The 25,777-nt window shown below is 45.1% G+C and overlaps 1 protein-coding gene across 16 annotated transcripts in view; it reads right to left on the bottom strand.

Moving 5' to 3' along the window:
- The window catches only part of LOC111252786 (poly(rC)-binding protein 3-like), an 82,652-nt gene that overhangs the window by 26,400 nt on the left and 30,475 nt on the right, over positions 1-25,777 (bottom strand). For 15 of the 16 annotated variants that reach the window (XR_015319159.1, XM_086977476.1, XM_086977471.1 and 12 more), the window contains 4 exons: positions 12,274-12,577; positions 5,674-5,954; positions 4,704-4,797; positions 1,328-1,772 (listed from right to left, as the gene is read on the bottom strand). Coding sequence is in view for 15 of the 16 variants with exons in the window: in XM_086977476.1 (XP_086833602.1) it covers positions 1,328-1,772; positions 4,704-4,797; positions 5,674-5,954; positions 12,274-12,577 (1,124 nt within the window). In the remaining variant the exon portion in view is untranslated. Of the gene's footprint in view, positions 1-1,327; positions 1,773-4,703; positions 4,798-5,673; positions 5,955-12,273; positions 12,578-15,366; positions 15,500-25,777 lie in introns of those variants that run through there. The other variant, XM_086977481.1, reaches the window with a different exon arrangement.

The following is a 25,777-nucleotide window of genomic DNA, read 5'->3' as shown; positions in this document are numbered from 1 at the left end:
AGAACAATGTAATTACAGCTCCTTTTATTTGTAGAAACATCCGTGATATAAAGATTAATCATATAGAAAAATATTAAAGCTTGCTCATGAGAGCTTGGTAGATAACATGTTGCTGTATAATCACTTGCTTCTCCTTCGCATGGTGCTATACCTTTATCTGGCGTCACCGGACTAAAACTGAATCCGTATAAATTTAGCCCTTAATCTTATTTTTGGGTGGACGATCGTGTGTAGACGGTTATTTCGGCGCTTGAAGATTAGAGATTATAGTAACCACTACTGGCCAAACTTGGGAATCTCAACGGGTCAGACTTAAGAGATTGTAGCCAATGTTCAATGAACATCCTAACTAGCGCCATTGGAGATCATTTATCCTAGGACCAGCCAGGCTACATGAGTAAGTAAACTATTCCAACACACCTACTGATTCGAGAACCTCGAAAGCGGGCAAGTTTCTAAGGATTTTAGACAACTCAATTTTCAGTAGCGGAAGTCTATACTGGTATGAATGTGATGTTTTTTCTGGGCGTCTTTGATGACAGGCAATGGCGCTACTGTGTAACCTTATAGGCCTGAATTGAGGAGCTAACATGTAGGCTCAAGAACATCACGTTCAGATTACGCCGAAAAAAGGCAACAGTAAACTTTCATTAATAGTAGAGACCTTGTATGTATTGCAGCTCGAGATTATTCTTAAAGAGCCCTCCTGAGAACTGGAATTTTGGCAGGTCAACCTCCCAGCCTCGAAAGCCAAGTTAAAGTCAGTGTTCAGGTTGGCAGTGGCTAGTTAGAAAAGACTTAGAGGAAAAAACTTCCAAATGGACCTAATAAATGATAATTCGACAAAAATCCGACCGCACAAAGTATCGCTATTTATAAATAAATAACATCACGATCCATCGCCTAAAGCGCAAAGAGTGTTACGTAGTAGTACCAACAAACAAACACTCGTTCGTAGGTATTGCTCTACTGCCAGCGCCGCACAATGCGCATTTCGTCTCCACAACAACACAAAAGATACTATTTTGATAGCAGGTTTGTCGGTATACCCCGTAGACCCCGAAAAGTTGTTCTATTACATTATAACTGCAGCGCATGTGAACTCACTTGTACATACTCAGTGAACCACGACCTTAAATCGGAGCTGAATTGAAGATATATCGATTTCTTAGTAGTTGATACATTTTTCTCTAACATAATATTCACAGGCGTATTTAACACTAGCTAGGAATGACTATCGAAAACTGGCCAATGACTATCAGTCAATAGTCGTCGGTGATCATTTCTAAGAGATCACGTATAGTATGCGCTATGGTACGGTACTTGCCTGGTGTTGATGAGGTACTGGGCCAGGTTGATGGCCTCGGGGGTGCCTGAGATGGACACACAGCGCTCCTTGCTGCCCTCCTCCGTGTTGGAGATCTTGATCGTCGCCCCGGACAGCTGGCGGATCTCGTTGATCTTCGCGCCGCCTTTACCGATTACACAGCCAATTAAATCATTGGGAATTTGCATCTCCTGCGTCGACGAAACAGCGACGGGCACGCCGCCGACGCCAGGTGCGCCCACGCCGACGCCTCCGACACCGACGCCGCCTACTCCGACCCCGCCCACGCCACCGACGCCGCCAACGCCAACGACGGCGCTGAGTTGTGAGCCGGCCACCCCCACCCCGGCTACAGCGCCGCCCATGCCGCCGCCCACACCGCCACAACCGACGCCACCACGGCCCGCAGCCGACTGGCTTTGAGCCAAAGCGGCGAGGGCTGCCGCTATAGGTAGTAAAAAGCGTTACCAACGTCGCGTCGTGTAGCGGCAGAAGTCGAAGTAGTGACAGACACGAGGAAGACGGGAGATGTAAGATAATCGGCAGGTAATGATCGAACGATGATAGCAGATGACGGCAGAAATTTGGCATTATTGACAGGTGTTATTATTGAAGAGGAATTGCAGGAAAACAGGTACACGACAGAGGTCGACAGAAATGCGGATGCACGAGCATATTCACATAAACGTCGAAATTGTTGGTTTACGTGTGTGGACGCCCACACGTGTACACGTACGAGCGTGAAAGAGACAAGGATATAGAAGATAAAAGCAACGCAAACGAGAACACAATTAGGCAAGATTTGTTAGTTTGTCTTTTGTTCTACGCTGATACAATTCATATGATTCACTGCCTATTAAATAATCGTGCTATATAGTTAAAATGCGATAATTATAATGAGCAGCTGCATCTTCCAAGATAATCGTTACGTGTTTTGGTTTCATGACTGAAAGCAAACTTTACCTCGCACTCGCTGGGTATACGTAATAAAAAAAAAATAGGGAGCTATTTAGAGCTGATTCCTATGAAAAACTTACAGGCATAAACATGCATATAATCGAAATAGCCATAATGTAGTGTTGACATGAAACAAAGGCATTTGCATGTTAACAGCAGAAAGAAAAAACATAGAAAAACAGTGATTTTAATACATTACCCATAACTGAAATGTGGCCGAAACGGAAAAGCAAACAAAAAAGACTCGTGTAAGTGTATCGAAAGTAAATCGAAAGCTCCTTATAACTATCAATATCTACTATGTTAACTCATCTATATGGCCGCGTATTTGCAAGCTCATTTTTAGTGTCTCCTCTTCAGCACAAGTTCAAAGAAGTAGGCAAAAAATTAAGTTACCGTTTTCTATAGTTTTTTGACAAAATATGCTCAGGCTACACCAGTAGTGGATTCTATTATAAATAAGAGGTCTATTTCAAGCCACTTATTTTACTGATTGGCAACTTGTTAAAGAACGGATCAGCATTACGCCGTCCGCGGCTCTGGCAATGGAAATAAATACCGTACGCAATGCCATCCGGTGGCAGTATAACGATCATAACATAGGTTCATTGCGACAAGAAGTACTACAACCTTTGCTGCTACTGCTGCTGCTGCTGCTGCTGCTGCTGCTGCTGCTGCTGCTGCTGCTGCTGCTGCTGCTGCTGCTGCTGCTGTTATTCTGTTGGAAATGACGCAAACGACTGCGAGCTAAGGCGCATGAAGAGGCGAACGGTAGATGGCGGGCCAATATATAGAAAGCGTGAAACGGAGATGGGTCGCTAGCTTCGTGCTAAGCACAAATGATTTGTTCAACAAACACTACGGTATAAATGGCCAAACAGCTCCAAGAAAGGACAAGCCGCGAAACGAAACAATGAACGCAGCATACAAACACACGCACAAAGGACAAGCGAAAACATTCGTGACTAACTTTTGGGCTACCGAACTATCTTCACAGCCGGCAGCAGCAGCAGCAGTAGCAACAACGACAACAAACGCTACGTAAGATTAATGATACGTAAACAACAAAGCAAAATGACCGCTGCGTATAATATGCCGCTTAAGGGGAAAAGTGAACGTAAAACAGTTAACTGGTTTGCTAAACAGGCTGAGGCTGACGCTGACGTTACAAAGGGCGGAAGCGTGACTGACATTGGGAACGCGACAAAATGCTTCATCAAACAAACGCGTGTCAAAGATCTGGAGCCGATAGGCTTTCAGCGTCTCACCTACTCTTGCAAAATCCCAGACAGCAGCCAAAGGAGGGGGGAGTACGCCGGACCATAAAGCATGGCAACGAAATGATGGCTAAGTACATGGACGAAGTAGCTGATTGAGGCAACACTCGACGGCTATACGTGCCTACGTGCATGTATATGCGTAGCACGTAGAAATCAAGAGACATTTCGAAGACTATTGAAGGCAGCGATGCGAACACTATTGCCGGGTCCAAATGCATAATTTCAATCAAATTATTTCATTTTGAGTCATCAGGGACTGCCGATACCATAGAGAATATATAATATGTAGCCGATCTATTACGAAGCAGTGTTTAAAGGTACGAATAGGTGAAACGTACGTGTAATGGGTAGTAGCTACCTATACTTCAGCACATGGCTGATGGAAGCATGTGTTTAGGCGTCCCTATAGGTATCCTAAGTGGCTCGGAACGTGGCGGAACCAAAGGAGCATATGTATAAAAATAAAGCTGTGGGATCAAAGAATAATCGTGAACTACTAAGTGAAAATGGTTTCTAGGGTTCAGTTTCAGCCGTTAGTAGGACTCGCTTTGATGACCGCCTATATAAATGCAACATGGCAAGTAATCACCAACTTAATTGCAGCAGACAGTAAGTTTGTATGAACTAATCTTTTGTTTTGGAGAACCTTGCGATTAGTTGAAAATATGAACGAGACTATAGATTACGGGTTGCTGTATAATAGTGAAACGGTAATATAGTCAATTGCATGTATCTAAATTGTATCTAGAACTTGACTTCGGCGCGTATAGAAGTGGTTCGGTAGTCGCATAAATCATCTTCTCTACGAAACCTCTCTATGGTGCATCGATTAATTTTGTTATTACGAGATCGTTTACTGAACGTTCTGCATTTCTCAGAAGTTTTCTTAGAAATCTATTACAAATATTGATAATCGTGTTGCAATCTGGAGAATATCGTAGCGACTAACAGGGAACCAGGCAGAGTTGAGCCAGATTCGAAGATTAATTGAATTTGAACGTGTTGGCGGCCATATTTGTTCGCATCAGCAGCAGCAGCAACAGAAGTAGCAGCAGCAGCAGCAGCAGCAGCAGCAGCAGCAGCAGCGGCAGTAGCAGGAACCTGAATGAGTTGTATTGATAAAATGTACTTCTGCTTACCCTGGGGAGATAGGGCGGCTGCATTAGCGGTGGCTGAAGTTGGCGGGTTCAGCAGAGGAGCATGCTGTAGAGCCAGCTGGTGGAGCTTTGTTAGCTGAAACGAACGAAGGATATTAAAATAAGTTTTTCTTAACTTTTATAAACGATCAGTCATAGAAGTTTGTTTAAAAAAACAACACCGGGAATCCGAATGACGAAACGAAACAACTTTTGCAAATATAGATCTATATTCTTCTGAGACATCGTTGCTTTCCGTTCGTGTGTACGTCTCGACAGTGTGTAGAACTAGCGCAGAAAAATCGGGACGAAGATGGAAAAACGTAAGCGAAAACAGATAGTAAACGTATGTTTGTGGTAGAACGTTTATATATAGAAGGCCGCAGCTATCGTAGATGCACATGTGAACAAAATAACTCTAATAAAAATAGATGCATATAAAACGCTGCCTGCTAAAGACGTCTGCCTGCACAATATACGTCTTCTTCTTTCAATTGCGGAGTAAGGTTTACTCAGAGAGCAAAGCCGAATGTCGGCATCGACCATAATTAATAATTCAACAGCTATATATTCACAGAAAAATAGCGGTCTTTTTCCGCTTTTGTATCGAATTTCGGTATATCTCTCCATGTGTACTGCGTACTTTGCATCAGGCTGCATTTCTCAGTTGATACCACACCCAAATCGGCTGATCTCCGCCGAATCAGACTTCGAACACGTCCGCAGAAGATTTTCTCATCGTGTTAACCTCAGATCCATTGCATCTGGACAGATGTTTTTTCAGATCTTCAGGGCTATTTGACAGGAAATTGGTGAAATGCATTGGCTGACTTTGCTCTCACAAAAAAACGTGGCATCATTTCTGCAGTTGGCAGCTCCTGCAGACGCAAGCTGAAGGCGCCAATTTCTAGAGACCAATCTCTCTTTCTCCAATTACTATCTAGTTTTCTGTCCTATTATGATTACTACTCACATCAGGATGTGGAATGGCGTACTGTCCCTGGACAGTGTAGGCCTGACCTCCAGCAAAAATGACCGGCGGCATGGCGGGCTTAGGTCGGTATGGGATGGTGGCGCCCTTCGGCGGACTTTCGAGCATGACGCAACAGATCTGGTAGATACACTTTGTGACTGCATCTGCGCAGCCCGCCACAGTGACGGTGCGCTCTGTTGAATTGGGCAACATCTCCGAGGCTACTTGCACCGAAGCGCCCGTCAGCTCACGGATCTCGCGGATTTTTGAACCGGCCTTGCCTGCAAAACGTCGCAAGGGTAACGAAAACAAGAAGTAAGAAACAACACACCATATAGAAATGTCACAATGTTTTTTAGATATGTTTCTCGCATTATTACGTCATAACCTTGGAAGAACTTCTAACCAAAGGAATTAGTATATAATTCCTTTGGCTGAAAGTTCGTGAATTTTTATATTTCAGATACCTCCAATGTGCCCATACGAAACCCCAATATATATGGTTACCATAGAAAAATACATCGTGATCTGTTACCAAATTTGTAATCAAAAGCGGTGAAGGTGCAGTTCGACACAAAAGAAGTATAAGAAGTTCGTATTGTGATTAATCTTTTTTATTCCGTTCAATGGAAAAATGACTAGACGATACGAAATAAACAATTTTTTCATGTATTTTCTTGCCAACATGCATTTCTTTGTTTACCAATAACTAAAAACCGTTGTACTTTACAAGTGTAAATTTCGATACATCGTAAAATATCTTAATATGTATGTAGTTTCTTTTGACACACGCTTTGCTTCGAAAACAGACGATCTCTCTTTTGCTATAATATTACATTACTCCCCTTGGCGTTTTCCGACTTTTAGCAGGTCACAACAGTTGGCCTGACACGACGATGCTGTTGGTCATTCGTTTGTTACTGAACACGACCAAGACTACCGTGTCCGCTCGAGCCCCCTTCAAATTTCACTCACTGCTGCTTTTGCCGCTGCTCTCTTTCTGGACCAACATCGTTCGACAGTCTTTCGTACTCTGACCTTACGACCGAGTTTCAAGTGGCCATAGTCCATCGACATCCTTTTACAGACTACTAGGCCGCCTAGCTATTCCCATGACTTAGGCTCTTCAAAACAGGGCTTCGGGCGCCTCTTTCATATCACTGATTGCAATTTCACCTCACTCTTTGCCCTAAGCCAAGTTCATGTCACATCGATCTTTCTCTGTACATGCTGACCGTTATCCCCGGTTAGGCCCCCCGGAGTTAGGTCTGAACGTCTTAGGGAGCCGTCGAATCTATCTTTACCCCACGTCCATGTCACCTCAGTCTTAGCACAACATCCGACATAAAACGGCTTTTGCAGTCATCCATGGTAAGCGACAAGTCTTCCTTTATTGTTCGACTTATACTGATTCGTTCTTCGTCCCCTTCATACCAAACCCTAACAAAGCTCGCACTGCTGCCATTGTTTTCTTTTCCAGGGTTCCTTCATGTTGCCGCCCGTCGTCAAATTTACACACGGATTCAAATCCGGACGCAGAGAGTAATCGAAAACAGAAAACGCTGTAATTTAATTTCCCGAAGTCGAGTAGAAAGCTACTCATATACGACATACGAGCATTTGTACAACGCATTTGATTTGAAACATTGTCGGAACACTTTTTATACGATATTTGAGCGCTAATAATCTAAACAAATATATCAATTCTTGAAATCATCACCTGAGATGAAATTCTGAAGTCATCTACTATAATTTTATGAGTGTGGCATCGCTGCGTTCTCGCCTGATAAGTAACACTATTGACCTTTTTTTATGTGTTGCATACCCTCTTTGTGAATATAAAGGTATTATTTAATTCAGCAGTGCACACCAAACGAACACCCGATACGGCCCGCACCAGTTCACAGGGAGGACGCAATGACTTCGTATACATTTAATACGGATGAACAAAATGCCCGCCAATGCTTGTTTACATACTAAAGCAATGAAACAACTAGCCCGTAATTGAAAGTAGAGTATTCTCTAGGCTCACTTTTCATGTAAACATGTTCATGTTTGTGTTATCCCTATAATCACATTCGACAAGGAGCAAAACCAGTATCTATTATTCAGAAAAATGGTCCTTTGTCTTTAATCAGTTCAATTCAGCCATTATCAATCGATTCGGTTTCAAGGCACAACTCCATTCTGCTCAGGATGTATTAAAAATGGCGGATCTCTCTGTATGTTGCCACACGAGTATAACGAGAAGTACAAACGCTCCTCATAGACATACGGCTCTCGGCGCAACTAGCTCAAAATGAACGAAGCTCAACAATAACCACTTATTCAAATCATCCTTATCAAGCTTAGATATAGGCTGGGGGCGAGTGCTATATGATTCAGTTGAATAACAAAACGATTGCGGAGAAGACCGGTATATCGACGGGCGAGGTGATCTGCGGGCAACGCCCGAACGACGGTGAAATACTGATGGGACAGGCCGCTTGCAGGTCGAAAAGGCCCCAAGAGATTAGTGCTTGCCAAGTAACAACGGTCGAGCTGTCGACCCAACGGGGTGATACCGTGCCGATACAGCCACCAGAAATAGCACAAGGAGAGTTGCCAAACGTATGCTTAACAGTAATCTATTAAACTAACTTTACGTCATAATAGAATACTGCGTTAAGAGCATAGCTCAGGCAAGATTAATCATTCATCATACCAAGAATCTGGGAAAGAATATTAGGCAAAGCCACTCAATTTTAGAAAGCTAGCTTTACAAATTTCAACGTCCGTATTCATGAGCGTAAAATACGTACCACATATATCTAATTTAGAATTCTTTATATATATATATATATATATATATAGTATTCTCAGATACGTAGGATAGATTCCAATAAGTGTTCATCTATTTTTGACGAATGTTTTGTTTTTGAAAATCTTTTCCTCATGATTAACACATACCACAGACGTGAATCTCCTGTCCTGAATAAATAGCAACTATTACAAATATCAACATTGGTTTTGAATACCGAAATTAAAAATACCCACAACAGGACTCACGTACTCGTGAAGCCTGGACTCGGGCTAACCCCGTTCATGATCCAAAATTTAGTCTAACACTGATGCTGCCTTCTGTCATCTGTCTTCGCTCAACAACTGCGTCAGTTGTTGATCTCGCCATAGATAGGGGCTCTAGCAAAACAACTGCCGACCACGATAACATCCTAATTATGATGGCTGCACCGCGACACGACCGTATTTTGGACTAGTGATGATCTCAAGTGGTGAAATCGTAGTACGGAACGAAAAAAATTGCATATTTATTAAAGTAGCCGTTACATCATCTCAGGCGTATACGCCTAAGCTAACACTGCCACTCACATTTCCCGTATACCCGCCCAGACGTGCGCACACACCGACAGATGAAGAGAACAGCACAGTCTCCAAGAGCGTGGCATGTACCCATAGACCCATCGTTCATTTTAATTGTATTTCACTGTACCCCCGTCACTCCTAAACAAGTGCCTCAAGCTGCCCTTTGCTCCAGTCCGGACAGTACCAACAGTGACGATAAGGGTGGCGACCCGGGTAATTGCCCCCGGCGATTGCTGCCGATCCCGCGAAAGTTCATCATCGGGAATCCGCCCACCTGTATGCTCGTCTGTTTGACTCTTCGCTGGCCCATGTCGCACTTCTCCAGAGAGCGTATAGCGTACACAAACCCACTCCTTAAGTCAGTCCCGATGAAGGCCCTTCCAGCAGCATACAAATAAACAGAGATAGAAGAAGAGAGAGCGGTCGCTCATGGGATAATAGGACGAAAATGACAGAAGTGGGTTGTTGTGATAAACATTCATGCTGAGCTAGCCAGCACCAGGGCCAGTCAGTCCACATGTTCGTTTTCATAACACTGCGTAAAACACTGCCAATGGGCCAAATAGGTGCAAAGCAGAAATGGGGCATATGCGTCCAAAAACTGCATCCAGCCGGCGAATGAATGAAACACGGGTCTCTCGGGGCACACTACAGGGACCAAGACTCCAGGCAACACTAGAGGTTCGGTCCAAGCTGTCTGTACCCTTCAAATCTACGTATTCATAGTCAGCTAGGGAGACATACACATACGTTCTCATCACAAAGGTAGAAATGACATTAGCACGAATCACGCTATCGATGAAGCGTACAAGCGTAGCAGCCGTTGGCCAGTGGCACAGAGAGTAAGGTAGTCCTGAATACAGAGATTGTTCTATCGTTATGTTTTTTTTTTTTGATTCAATCTTGTCCCTTTTTAAGCAGTCTTTGGCGGCTATTGGCGTGACCGCCTCTTGCCTGCATTTCTCCCTGATTGCAATCAATGTTAATCCCCGTTATTTAAATTTATTTAAACAGTCATCACACTTTGAAGTTCAGATACGGTCTTAATATACATATGTGTGTGTCCAGTATCAAAACAAAACTTGTTTTGTTAGTTTTTTGTTGAGTTAGCTGAATTTTGCCTTTTTTCGATCCCTATCTTATAGAGCGCGTACGATAACCTAGTGACAAACAAGGACCGCATCATGCTACAACGCACCACTTACATCCTTGGCAAAAGGAGACAACGTTACTCGGCTTTACCACCAGGGAAGACTTGTGAGCTTAGAGAATACTGACTGCTCTCTATCGTGGACACAGACTTCGCTTAATTCAAATGCGGCACGATAACCTGTAGTGAGCTACCATTCTTAGTAGTAGGACCAAGACGGAACAACAAAAAGCGATTAACGTCATCAGTTTGTCCTATATATGGACACGGCTACAATTTGGCAATAGTTGACGGCAGTACTGACTACAAGATCGGGTCTGTGTGAAGTGCAAACAAGGTCAGCTCAAGAACACAATTCGGCGATGAAACACGTTTGTAGAAGGGATCACCCCGCAGCACAAACGGCACTTAATTTCAGTAGGTCATGTTAATGTATTCATATAACGTATTTGACTTGATAAATAGTTGTAGGTAAAACCGAAAACAAGAGCGGACTTCACGGACAAATGTATACGAATATAAACATGTTAATTTTCGTTGACAATACGACAGCACATCATAGGGCAGAGATAGTAAGCGCAAGAGCTTCATCGTACGACCCAGATATGAGACGCTTATCATCGTGCCGATAAAATGTCACCGAAGGGAGGCTGTTGTCTAACGGCTAGTTAAAGAAACCACTAGACTAAGCGTACATATAACTTGTTAACGACTCAATAATCACCTCGTTTATATGTCAATAACTGACGACTGATTAGCGAAAAAAGCCCGAGTTCCGCGTATCAGTTAGACCTAGGAAAGCAACTGGGCCAAAATTGCGCACGTTCTTGAGTGGCCCAATCGAAGATTTTTGCTATTTTTACCTCGGCATAGCGCACTGCGTCGGCCTGAAAGTCTTGCTATTTTTAATCTTCTATGTAATTTCGCTTACATCTCGGTACTATAAGCGTTTACACACAAACATCGTTTCGCGTATTCAAGTAGCGTTTCGGAGTTGCTCTCTATTGGAGTGTTATTTTCATAGATTTTGGGAAAATTCGTTGTAGTGTATGTGTCTCATCGCCACGCAGAATTGATATATGCTATAAATAAACACGATATACAGTTATGAGGACCACTGTGTTGAATTTAATCGTTCCGAAATATAGATAATAAGGATGCATTGACTAACACCATCCTATGCACACGCACACCATGCGTCATCGAACTTGCATGCCTTATCTTTAACGCACTCCTCTTTGAGAATTTTAATCACATTGCATAGTAATAAAAGATCATAGATTACGATCGTCACAACAAAACGATCACAGACGAGCAAGAACTTCACACTAGATTATCCTAAGGCTGTCGCAGGATTTCAATGAGGCAGGCGCTACGAATTACCGTAAGAGAATGCTGCAAATGGACTAATTTCTGCATAACTGTATAGTACCTTTTCTTAGTTACCAAGTCAACATTATTCATTAAGGCCTTCTGGCCCGCCTGCAATCCATTCTACTTCGCTATCAACATCCCAACACATGTAGTCTATATATATATAACATATATTTTGTAGTCAGTACTGACCACAGAATCTTGCAGCAATCTCCCAAAGAGGACCGTTGCATCCAACAAAACCGTTACCCTTTCGCCACAGATGCGTACCGCGAACAACATGTAATTTCCGTCAGCGTCAAGATTGAACAGTGTAGATAGAATCAGAGCGCTTTCATATGTTCAACAACTCGCAGCATAAAGCGTATTAACAACTGCCTATGTTAATCCCAAGATCTCCGAACCTCAAGTTTCTATTAGATCGACTCTAATACGCAGAAGACAAAGTCCCGTCTTCCTACGCGCGGCTGAACGACAAGCGTCACTTGCCTGCCACCACTGTCACTTACAAAAACGTTCGTCAGAGCTTGTTAAAAACCGTTATTTGCAAGCCAACTATTCCTGTGAATACGTCGTTATATCTAACGGCCACCCTCCTGCCCTTTGGACTCTTTCCACTGGCTCAGATTTGTCCTTCCCTGGACAAGCTTTTCAATTTAAGCTATGACTATATATAATAATGAATGCAGTACGTTACGAATGCGAGCACTTACCGATAAGTGAACCGCATTGCGACGCTGGTACCACCAGTCGAAGCGTGACGGGTGCTGCTGTCTGACCAGGCCCGAGAGGCTTCCCATGCATGCCTTGCACGCCGTGCACCCCGTTAAGGGCTTGATCGGTGGGTGACCCGTTATTCAACTGGGACATCTCCTCGAATTTGGCGCAGATTAGCGAGAATGCCTTGAGGATGCTCTCAGTCGGGCCGGTGATGGTCACGATGCGCTCAGGACACGTTCCATCTGAGATATTGATTTTTGCACCAGACTCTTCGCGGAACTTCTTAATGTTGTCGCCCTAAAATCATTTGATACACACAGAGCAACAAGCCACGATGAATTATCGTCTCAAACACCAAGTCAGATAACAACGAAACGCTAAAAAAGAAAAACGTTTATCATGCATAAAATTAGGTAGGCATGTAGATTTTCAAAGATTTGTTGCCTCTGGACAAAGCAACAAATCGCTGCTTGAAAGGATTTTTGCTATAAATGCATGCAAATTATTCCACTCAACTAAACAATAGTACATTCGAGTTGCAACTACAATTTACTCCCGGAATTAGCTATATCATGCTGTTGTCACAGTTTCGTCAGACCCACATATCGCTATAATGAATACAATAGATATGAAAATTTTGTAACCCTTTATTATAAACCTTCGCCACCACTTTCTGTCATCTCACCCAATACGACAAAGGCGATACATTACAGTTTCAATGGGCATTCTCTTGCGTACATCTTGATAGCATTGAAATCTCCCCTTCCTCTCTTAAATGCTCGCCCTATCTACACCAGCAAAGTGAACCATATGGACAACGTCGTTGATCTCAGCAGGTCTCCCCCGATGTTTTTTGTTTTCGCCGCTCAAGTCAAATTTACATCTCTCTATTTTCGCTCACCGCATTTTCGCTTTGCGTAGCCACTTCGCCCTTGTTCGATGTCTTCGCCTTATCAGGACTTCTCACTTCCTCGTCAAATGCTCCGTTCGTCCTATTGCTATCGTTTTTTTCATTCGATACGCTATTGTTACCCCGCTCTTCTCTGCCCACGGCATTTTTCTCCCTTCATATCTATTCATTGGTCGTCACCTTTTGCAGTAACGGCATGCTAAGTTTCCGCAGGCGCGCTCGGTCTTCACCTTGACGCATGGTAGGGTGCCAGCTGGCAGGTTTGGTCTGGGGCTAGACTGTATTTCAGCTGGTGATAGCTATTGCACACAAACGGTAGCAAGTGGTGTACTGCGTTCTGGAGGCGACGAATGGTAAAATTTGACGACGTGCTGAAATATAGAGAACCGCCATAGAAAATAACTTGCCCTTACATATATTGAGCAAGCAAGTTTGCTGCCCTCGCAGACCGTTTCGCTCTCTTGATTCCGCGTTGTGGCCACTTTTCAAAATGAATAATTGCGGGAACGCAGGTGAGGGGCCGAGACCAAAAGTAGGGCACAGAGATACAGCTAGATCTCACAGAAACACCACATAAGATGACTATGACAACGACGAACGACCGTTCCTTTGTGCATTATTTGTTAATTCGATGTGCAGCTGCGTGGTATGGTGGTGCTATGCCAGGACAGGAGGCTGAACGTATCGATTAAATACTCCAATAGCTAACGACAACTCGTCCCATTGACGACGACGGAATGCGCTTTTCGCCGCAACTCGGAGCAACCATCGGTTTTCGGTCGTTCAACATCGCCATCGTCACTTACTAGTGCACACGTCGATTCGGAGACGACACAGCCTTTTCGTCAGTTGCCCCTCCAGCATGCCAGGACGATGAGCTAGCAAGCCACGAATGCGACACAAACCGCCATCGGCTGACAAAGCAGTCACCCTTTCATCACCCAACATTTAAATCTGTTCCGAAATCTAAATACGTCCCTGCTTAGCCATCCAACCTTTGCAGGTGTCTGCAGCCGGCGTTCTTACTTGCGCTGTCGCCTGTGACGATCCTCGACCAACACAGCAGCAGCGACATCAACGATTACGACGGCGTTGGTGTTGATGATGGAGACGACAGCGAAGCCGAGAAGGGTGTTACCGTGATGATTTTTTCGACGAAATTCGCGCCAAAAGAGGGCTGCGCTGTCAACGGTATTGAACGATTTAACTAGAGGCGTACAACAGGCAGCATGGCGGCCAATAAAGTTAACGATGTGAGCTGGTTCGATGTATATGGTAAAACCGAAAGTTTCTCGCTACAAATTCATATCACGAAACATTCATTATTTGTCAGATGGGCGCGGCACACGAATACGATAGGAAAGAAGACACATGCGAATAAGCGACCGACAGCCAATACGATTAGCAGCAGAGTCAGTCTTCAACCAGACCGTAACAGAAAGGAAGATCCAATATGCGCCATATGCATATCGAAGGAAAGAAAAAAAATATGGACGCCAAGTAGATGCACATTATTGAGAATTAAGTATTATTATTATTATTATATTCGGATCCGACAGGACCGCCGGCTGTAGTTTGTCATCTGGCCGCCATCATCACGAATATAGTAGATAGCTTTTACGTGTTGTAAACCTGCATGAACGATGTTAACATGGTAAAAGGTAACATAACATATGCATTGCGTGCATCGTATGCTCAGCCGTTAGTCAATATGGCCATTAACCCATGATCGTTGCTTATATCCAGAGTTTGAGCGGCCAGATGTGCGGTCAGACGGGCGACTCGGCCACCAAATTCCACTACCGGCCGCACTCCGTACGGCATCAGCAGTCGCTGAAAATGTGCAGCAGCAGCAGCAGCTACCTTTCTTCCTTCTTCCCATCGTTCTTCCTTTTAGCAACCGCAGAAACGAACTGCTGCTGCTGCTGCTGGCATAAAGCGAACTGTCGTCACACATGTACACTCACATCTATATGCTTTTCTGCGTTTTCCCCATTTGTCTTGTCACTCCCGCAGCCGCAAGCCCCCTTCTTTGCCCTTGGCTCGGATTCTCCATCAGTACAGCCGATACGGCTAGGGTTTTTATCTTTTTTCTTGCTATTTTTCTACACTTCGCCTGTTAAAAGTCCTTCAATCAACTAAAAAAAAGACATGAAACAACGGACAACACTCTCACCTGGCACCGACCGCTAACCGCGCCATTTCCAACATCGTTACCAGCCGTAACACCTGCTACAGTCCCTATGCAGCCCATGTTAAACACTTAATGGCAACACCTATTTACTGCCTACAACGGCAACAGGAACCAACAACATCCACCGTCGTGTCGTTGTGCAGTGGCCACAAGAGCGGCGGCAACGAGGACACACGCTGTTACGCTTTGCACCGTTTTGACATCCTCTATTTTTCAGCTTTGCTGACCCAGCTACACGCTGTAGTGGTCGACGCGGTTAGTTCCACGAAAGCAAGAACTATGGTGAGAGTACAACAACGACGATGACAAGAACAATCCGTTTCTGTTGCTACACTGTCCGGTAGATGATGGGCGACTTGTTCCTTAGGGGTTTTTCGCACTTTCTCTCACAGCCATTTAGATATAGGGAGCAAATGAGTTGCTGTTTTGGTTGGGGCCACTGTAAAGCAACCATCACCGTCGCCGTTACCTACAAGTTGTCTCAGGCTCCGACTGAATGGGTCGTCCCACTTTTTTCGAGACGGCAGCTAACAGTAGAGGTGATGGTGGACGGAGTCAATGACACTGTGGTGCTCGGGGCAACGCTTGTAGCTTCGGTGCTCAAGGATGTATCGATACAGAGCACACGAGCAAATACGATGTATGTATCAGAGGAAGTCAGAGACGGAAGCACAGAAACATGTCGAGAAATCACATCGCCATACCATGCCTCCTTAGTGAGACTCAGGCGGTGTACGAAAGAAAGCAAAATGTCTCCCCCCACTACCCGCCATCTGCTCCGCTACTTACGCACGTTTCACAGTGACACGCACTAGGCAGTTCTGCCGTTTCCATTTTGCTATTTCGTTGTTTTCTGCCACCCCTCGAGTTGCAATAAACTAACAGGCAACAGGGTGTGCTATCTGCTCACATCGGGGCTGCGAGCGGTCCTCATCGACTGAGAACATTGTAACTGTAATGGCGGTAGATGTCGAGGAAGTACTCGACAAAAAGCCCACCCGAAGTCAGCAGCCTCAGCACATTTAGCAGAAGACGATCATATTGAGAGCTTTTACCTACCATTCAGGGTGTCCACTCAAAACTAAAGCAAACCCACAGAGAAGAGAAGGAAGGCCGATATGAATCAGTACTCTAATCCCACTGTGTTATGGTTACTTTTTTTGGGCGCTGTAGAATCGACGAACCCAGTATCTATGCTAGCTGCGTCTAACAGCGTCACCTTTACCACTTGTCAATTGGGTCCGAAAAACCAATAGTTTGTCGTTCGCCCCATCCCCTCTGTAAAGACTGGGTAGATCCTATCGTCAGGCAACCTGTACCCCTAATGTGTTTGTTAGTGTCAAAAGCAAATGAAACATTCAGTAATATCGAACTGCCTTTAGACATTAAGTATTGTAACGTTCCTGTACGACAATGACCTCAGCCAAACCCAAACAAATGGGCGAACTAACTACACTCGCGCCCATCGATTAATTGTTGTTGTTATTGCTGCTGCCGGTCCTAATCGTCATAGCTGTTAGTAACGGAATTAGTGGGTACTTGGTAGGCCCTTCAACTAATATATATATATTAATAACAGATACATGGCACCCCTCAAGGGCTAATGAGGTACATTCGCGTACGAGGCAGTCGATTAGAATTACCTGGTCACTTCGCCCACGCAAAGTCGACAGCTTGCTGCCCTACCTGAGATATGATGTAGCTAGAGTTTTCGATTTACCGTAATGCTTATTTTGTAATTAGAAGATCTTCTAGAGAAGGGACGTAATTAGAAATTTTCTGAATCTTCTATATTAGATGTGACAGAATATGTTTTTTAACTAGTTCAGCGGTGTGTTAACTTGATGCAGTCGTCAAGTTACAAATTATCGATTGAAAAAGATCCTGTTGATTAAGTCGGCTACACATAACGAACATTGTCCAGTGCCTCCCTGTAACAGCTAGATCCGCAGGTTGACTCGACTAGAGAGTAGTAATACTATTGATTATATGGTAGATTACATTGCTGCTTCGGCCAAGTGTCTCTCTTCTATCACAAGCCCAGCTTTGAGAAAGCTATAACGGCAACCATAAGATTCGAGTGCCATTGAACGATGACTGATTAACGATCGCTACAACAGCACCGCAAAAAAACTGGCCATTTCGGCGGCCAGTGATCTCTAGCAAAAACAGAATGAAAAAATGGCTGAATATGTGGGCTAAGACGACCATAGGGTGAAATGACTCTGTCCACATAGTCACCACCAATAGATAATTATTCGAATGTATATTAACATACGTACGTTTCATTTGGAAAATTCGGAAAGAGTTTTTGTCCCTATGCAGTGCGTTAACGGCAATCAATGCATATTTGTGTCGGTAATAACCTCCAACGCAGCACAAGTACTTTTGGTTTTTGCATAATATCCTTCATATTTATAAATGTCAGATAAGGCTGAATTTTTCCCAGGTCTACTCAAACTGACCTGTCGCCAATGTCGCTTATTACTAGAAGCTGAGTGGTGCTTAGAAATACGTAAGCGTATCGAAGTTTTATGCGACGCCCCTACTTCGCAATGTTCACGCAGTGGCACACTATAGTAAGCGGTTTTCGAAAGCCTAGTACTATGAGAGGTTCCGTGTCGTCTTTATCAGCGTTGCATTAGAAATACACTGCTTCCTAAGATACAATATTTGAGTTAAATTCGAATGTCATGGCGCACTCAAATTAAGCCCAAATCCTCAAATGAAAGGCGAAATGTAAGTTACGGTATGAGACTATAAGCGAAGTACTATCCCAAATAACGGTCGCAATCAAAGCAGTACCTGCATGCTTTTGTGACGTTCCCTCATTCGCTCGCTCGTTCACTCATTTCACTTCACCTCACGGCACCTACGGCAAACAGAAGGGAAGCAGTACAAAACCGGATATACTTTTGGATAAGCAGCGCCAATTTTCCGCTCGTTTTTCTCAATTTTTCACCCCTTCACCAAATCTCGCTCCACCACCGTCACTACGACCCCCAAATATTTCGTTAGTTCGCAGGAGCGTCGATCGGTGGGGGTCGTAATCACCATCAGGTTTTGCGGTATTTCGTCATGGCAATGGTTGTCTAGACAACGTTGTAGCGTCCCTCATTAACCGCTAGCCCATGCTTCCTCCTTTATCGTGCCCTCGAGCTTCTCCACAATTTAGCAAATCCCTTTTGTTTTGAACGCGATTCCACCGAACCTAATCTAGTTCCCTGACTTCGTACTCTCTCTGCATCTCTTTGGTCAGGTTCCTTGTTTCTCTCATCCAGTTGCCCTTTCCCCCCAGCTTTCCTCTTTTCCATTTGCCGCCTTCAGTTAGCACCCTTGTCTGTCTTTTCTCTTCAGCAGAATTCACGTCCGCCGCTGCCGTCCCTAACTGAATCACATTTTGCAATTTCTTTTTACTATAAATGGACGACGATGTTGGGAAAAGCGGTTAAAGTCCTACTCGATGGCCGCTCATCCTGCAATGACTCGGCCGCTTAGCGGAAGGCTCATGCAGCTTAGGCCACAAGCCATGCAGAAACGACTAGATATGAGTACGTCGCAAAGGTAACACGAACGTTAAGGGGGAATCAGGTAAAAGTAATGGCGGTAACCTGGAGGAAAATGAGTAAAACTGGGTAGAAACCAGGCAGATTAAAATGGAACCTTCGCTTACTTTGTCTAGGTCGAATCAAAGATAGGACACAGAGCGCCGTTTATTTCATGCCAGCCCGTCCCAGACTATTAATGGCAGGTAATAAGGATGACAGGTGGCCTGGAACAGGCAGAGGCAGCCAGAAATAGCAGAAAAAAAGCAGCCAAGCAGCCACAAACAGGGGACCTGCGTTTGGTAGGGCAGCTTTGTAAAGCATTACCTTCCTTCGGTGCTTCTTCAATGAAGTCAAGACGCTGTCGCAATGTCACTAGTATTAACACAAATGCATGGACGCAGACAAGCATGCAAAGAACACGACAGAAAAACGTGACCTTACCCTTTTGACACGGACATAAGTACTTATGCGTATTCAGACACAGCACATGGTGTGCGCTCAAAGGAAAATGCCTGCTATAAATACTATTTTGGCAGCTACATAGAAACGATACGACATGGAACAGGGCAATAAGATAATACTCCGATCGAACAGTGTCCGAATGAGGGCAAAAGCAAAATATATTGCCGCCAAGTGTGCACGCTTTACCACTCTTGGTACAGGAGTGAAGGACGCCGACGACACCAACCTTCACAGAACTCTTAGAGGAACTGAAAAAAAGAAGCCGTTACCAATGCATCCACATAAGGTAACAGTATTTCAGCACAATATAAATCGAATAGTAGTCACTCTCTTAACCAGACGTTTCTTGGTATCTGGCTAAGCTCTGCAAACAGCTCAATCACTCTGAGGGTTACCTATGTTCAGCAGTCCACCACAGAGAGGCACAAACACACCTGCATACTTTTTGCTTCTCTCCAGAAAATAGTCTGCTTTAGGTCCCTCCCTTAACTGCGTTGTACGCTTTCTGTATAGGTCCCCGCCTTATTTTCTACTCATTCGTCGTTCTTTTCCTAGCTGCTGCCTATCCTTAGTTCAATAGTGTACCTACTTGCTCAGGAGACTAGGACAAGGAGGTAGATGAAAAGTAGAGGAAGTACAGCTTTTCAAGATGTCTTCCTCTGGAATGTGCACAGACTCGCCCGCTCCAGTGGCGAAGCAAATTTGCCCACTACTACACTTCAAGAGTGCAGACTAACAGCTGGCCAGACGAGTCAGCGTCATCCCAACGGTTAACAGCCTGCAGATACAGAACTGCCTGCCGCTCGCTAGAATGGATCCGTATACCTTCCGTTCATATCGCGACGCACGGAACATTGGCTAAGTCGGCTCGTTCGTCTGCCGACCGGGTGGCAGAAGTGACTACAACCTCAAATCTTGTCTGCCCAGTAGGATAAGAAGAAGTCGTAATTCCATGTCAAGCGTGAAGTTTTGAGTTTCTTTAGAGACAGTACTAGGTTGACCTCCAGGAACACTTTATAATGGGCTCATTCTCTAATTTCAAAAGAACGGCAGAGGTATTACTGTTTTTCTACTCACAATGGTAAAGGTACACGCCCGCAGCCGGTCGAATATTGCTGGTTCAGCAATGGAATAAGTGCGAGCATATAACAATATATGTTGAACTATGCTCTAAGCTGCGGTAAATAGCAGTTTACCGTATTTCGTTCCCTCAGGGAGACGAAGACTACTAGAAAGAGGACCTGGTTTCTATTCATGTACTATACATTGTCGATTCAAAGGTAACGACTGGCGTTTCGAGGGAGAGAAAGCCTAGGCCGAGACCCCCGTGTCATTTTAACCCTGCCCATTTATATGTGCATCTGCACCGCAAAGTATACAGCAATGCAACGAGTAGTATGGCGCAATGTTTGTTGTTCTGCGACCCTCTTTATTCAACCAGCACCATCTTTAGAACGCATAGAGCAATGCCCGATCGCACTGTAAGCGGTTTGCCGGATTGTCTCGCCCACAAACTAGCGCCTATAAAAGAGCTGCAGTAATGGAGCAGGCTTCCGAAGTGACTGATTCAGTCAGCAGGAAGTAGCTGAGCCGAACAACCCCCAGCCTCTTCGTTCACTTCTGTTGCCACGTGCCAACAAGCGCTCGAGCTGTTCTAACATCCTAGTGTAACTTTCTAGCGTAACTAAGGGTTCGATGCCTTTCAGCAGGTCTAGTTAGTAGAGCGAAGACGAGCACTCAAGGCTGCGACAGCGTTTGAAAGGGGTAACTATAGAAAAGGATTAGAATTGCCTAGTGGCGGGGTTCAACGAAAAGACAGTGTAAAATGAATGAAAAGGTAGGGTGTGGGTCTCTAATCTAATGAAAACTATCTCTGCGTGTCCTTTGCGGTTTACCCCTCGAACATAAGCTCGACTTCACCTTACAAGCGCGCGCGTGTGGATAGTCCGTTCACAGAAACGCACAGGTGACAGTCTTAGACTGAGAGATGTTCAGAACGTACAGGAGAGACCACCATCAAGGAGTTGTAGTGACAGCGGTGGCAGCCGGAGTCGTCGTCTGCTCTTGCATTAGGTAACTGCAGCTTTCGCTAATTAACACTGCTTGTTTTACACTGACGCCCTCTGCACTCTTACAGTCAGCCTAGCTTCATTCGACTCTTGGACGTCAGGTCGTCTATCTTTCCAACTCCATCCACTTTCGAGGTCACAATGGTAGAGAGCGCCTCTTGTTAACTGATGCTCAGCAAGGGCTTTTGTCCCATCGCGCGCAGAACTTCTGCTACTGTTACGAGAGCTGTTTTCGACTACAACAATTACTACTGCTTTTACCACTAAGTACTGTAGTAGTTTATTATTCGCAGCAGTCCGCATTTTAGTCTTTTGGAGTCAGCCCTTCGAGCCGTTCGTAACGACGATCGATAACCCTTGGTAACCCTGACGCACAAGAGAACAACTGTAAGCGTCTTTCTTTTCTGCTTCTGCTGCCGTTCGTCGCGTCCGTGTTTTCAAGCTACACTATCCGTTTCTCTTCTCCATCCGGAACCGTATTCGCCAAGATCCGCCAGTGAAGGTGCTGCCCTTCCACAACAGCCGCAAAGAACCGCGGCCCCTTCCGCCTAAGACGACGACTGATGGTCTTTTCTTTCCCTAGGTCCTCTTGCCCCGTCACTCGCTTTGGAGAAAGACCGGATGGACTATCAAGTTCAACTGCTTCCGACGGACCTTCTTCTGGCCCACACGGCAGCGGTGGCAGTGGCGGTAGCGGCGTTATCCAAAGAAAGAGCCAGCTTCGCTACAACAGGAGGTGGCCAAGCGATCTCAAATCCTGCGAAAAGCCCTTACTTGCTGTTCCTACTACGGAGGTTTGCGACAGAATTAGTTGGGGCCGCAATGGACAGACTCGCAGCCGGTCAAGTCGAGCCGAAGTCCCGACGGGGTGGGCGCCCAATCATCCAACCAGCTAGACCGGAAGGTGGGAACATGCCAGGCCTTTAGAAGAGTAGAAAAGATGGACAAGAAGACTGGAAACTCAGGACAGAGCACCTACTGAGATATCTACCGACTTTAACCTTAAGACGGCTTGGACGGAAACGGTTGCAGGAAGACTGTAAACGCAAGCAGGGCCAGCTAAAGATTCGACCGCCATATCACTGGTAACGAAACCCAACGCTAACGTCAACTATCCAATATTGCACTTCTTTACATTTCCAGTAACTATGTACTACAGCGATATAGAAAAATACGGTGAAAATGACAACAGATATTTGCTACGACAAAATGTAAATATTCTGTGAAAAATCATTTCGTATGTACCTGCGTGCCGCTCACATAATGGCAAGGACATTTTAAGAAAGCACATTTCTGCACTTTATATGTTTAGCATAATAAGGAGATCCGATGGGGTATAAGTAATCGTACAGTAGAGTATTTATATAATAGCACTAACAGCTAACTCCTTTGCCACTCCACATTGCGTCATGGATTATGAAGGTCGTTTTCTCGAACCTCACTATTATGCATAATGACTTCAACGAAGTAGTCCAGTGACAACTACTTCTCTGCTGAAACACATTTATTCCTCTGCACATTAACCGACTTAGCGAGCCGATGTTAGCGCCGCAAAAAACCGTCCAGTGTTACTGCACCGATGGGTGTTATCATCTGAACAATTCCTGGAGTTTCCGTTTTGCATCCTGCGATAGCTACTTCCTGCATATGATACAGCCACCTCGACTCGGCCTATAACAGGCCCTTTTTTTTATATACGAAGCTAGCCAACACATCATTTTATGGCTTATTGAGTCTTTTATTATTTTGCAGACATGCTTAACGAAAACCGTTAGCGTAAATTTTTCAATACATATTGACTGAACACAATGGCACCGCTCTATAATCATGAATAGTAATCATACCACACAACTGCTACACTTCGCCGTGAGACGATAATCCAAGCAGGGGCTCAACATGTCGATACGAAGATTGGAACAATGGAAGATAAAATTTCTGCAATGACTGGGTAAATACATCAGAAGTCAGTGGGACTCACAGAACTAGGCTGGGGAATCATCACAACACGTTGTGGGGACCAGTAGAGCGGACGCAATTAGACTGGCGGTTGAGTTTATGATATTAGAACGCCTAAACTAAAGCTTACTAGCCATAGAGACGGTAAGCCTGCGTCCTCTGCATGTGCATTCAAACGGATAGCACAAACTGAGGAAGTTGGTTAATCCATCTCAACTGAAAAATGAAAACTAGACACACAACCCGATCAATCGGACTGTTCAGATCACGTTCTCACCAAAGTTTTTTCCTCTATCAGTTTTGCCTTTGTTTTTCGGGTTCTCCTGTCAAAATCCTTTAATGCTGTACACTACCTTCAATACATTACCCCATACCCCACTTCCTTACGCCATCAAGACTTGCTGTTTGTGGTGACGTCTGGCTTGCCTCAATTCGCGTCCACGAAGTCTCCCTCTAAGATGGGTACTACATGAGAATCAGAACACATGAGAAGTCTATGGCTTACAGCCCACACGTCCCGTGCACACGCACGTGAGTATCATGTTGTCGCTCTTACCACTTCTATTACTACAGTTAAAACATCTACAATAGAAAACTCCGTATGATTAGAGGATGTTTGAGAGTGGTAGGACCTGGTAGTATTAGATTGTAAAAGTGAGACATTGTTGCCAAGCCGCCAAACGTATGGAATAGCTTCGGGGTAATGAGCAAGACGAAGATTCTTCTCTGGCTTTCCGCTTCAGAAAAAGGATCGTTCGCCCCTCCGCCCACACCCCTTTTACATACACATAAACGATTTCAAACGCGCTAAACGGGTCGCCAACGCCATTACCATCATTAGCAGACCGTCATTTGCTTTCTGCTTTATTCCGCCACCGCCGTCGGCGACGGGTCCCGCGCGTTGTGCCCATAGTTCTTGCATTTTCGGTACCTCAACGGCGCTGGCGTTGCTGTTTTTGTCGTAAAGATATGGTAGTTAGGATAGAGTGCCGTAACAAATATCGCCTCGCGTACTCGGGTCTTACTGCCTCTACCCCAAACATGTTTTGTTATCACTCAGTGGATTCGGCCGTCAACCGGCTGATTCCCTAGCCAGTGTGTCTGTCCGCGCACCTCTGCCTTTTCCCGCGCAGTCCTATTTGTTATGCACGCGTCCTTTGCTATTCGCTGTCTTTCCCAGTGTTTTTCGTTCTCGCCACGTTTAAGCACCGTTGTGCTCTACTTGCCGCTATCGGAGCAGAAACGGCGGCCGCAACACCAGCCACCATTGTGGAGGCCGTTGAATTCGCGTTTGATTCCACATTCTTGTCTAAATACGGCGATGTTCCAAAAATCACATACTACCACCAAATGAACGTGCTGCTTCTTCCGCAACCACTACCGCATCGCCTGCGTTCTCTTTTGGCGGAGCAACAGCCTTGATGGGGCGCACATCGCACGCGCCCCGTTTCTTCACCCACTTACCCACCCACCGTCCACAACAACAACGACAACAGCAGCCCATGACGCCAATGTCGTCTGCTACTGCACTGCTGCCGGCATGGCTGTAACGTCTCTATTATATTCCCCCCTCTATTATATTCTCTCCTTTGTTGCTATTCGCCACTCCTGCTGCTGTCGCTATTGCTATTAACGGCCGCCGTGCCGTCGTGCGGATCGTAGCTCTTTGTTGACACCGTTACCACCAACGAGACGACGTGGCCCGACAGACGCCACCACGATTTTTCCCCAACGTACCGATAGTCCCCCACTCCGCCTATGCTTGTCGTGGACTCGCGCCCCCTCTACCTCTGGCGTCCGCCACTTTTCCCCTCATTGCCGTCTTCGTGTCTCGCAATCCGGCCGATTCCTCTTCTAGCGCGGTAGTCATCGCAGCAGCAACTATTAGCGACTAGCTCCCTTCTCGTCTATGCTCATTCTGTACCACCTGTGCATTCAATCTTATAAATATAAGCTACTTTATAGTACTCATGCCGATGGGAGTACTGATTTCAGTAAGTTAGCGCTAGCTTAGTATGTATGTTGCTGCACGCAATGTGCAGCAGCAAAAAGATGAAACGTAGTACACAAGGAAGTGCACGATATGGCTTGTTTCCTTACTTGCTTGATCGGTTTGTTGGTTCGACGGTATTGACTTCGACGATCGTGGCACTGCTCCTCCTTCACAAAGCTGCCTCCGGCATCGTCAACTCGCTACCCGCCTACTTACTACCGCCAAAACGACCACTATCCCAACCGCAGTATGAAGACTGTTGCACTGAAGGCTGTGATCGTTGTTGGTCTACGGAAACACGATATTGTCGGGGGTTATTTTTCGCCAGAGGCATACACTTTTATGGAATGCTCCCTCTGGTGACA

Source organism: Varroa destructor, unplaced genomic scaffold (genome assembly GCF_002443255.2).
Source record: "Varroa destructor unplaced genomic scaffold, Vdes_3.0 BEIS01000001.1, whole genome shotgun sequence".
NCBI lineage: Eukaryota > Metazoa > Arthropoda > Arachnida > Mesostigmata > Varroidae > Varroa > Varroa destructor.
Note: the sequence above shows the minus strand (reverse complement) of the source record. Positions and strands in the feature narration are given on the sequence as shown.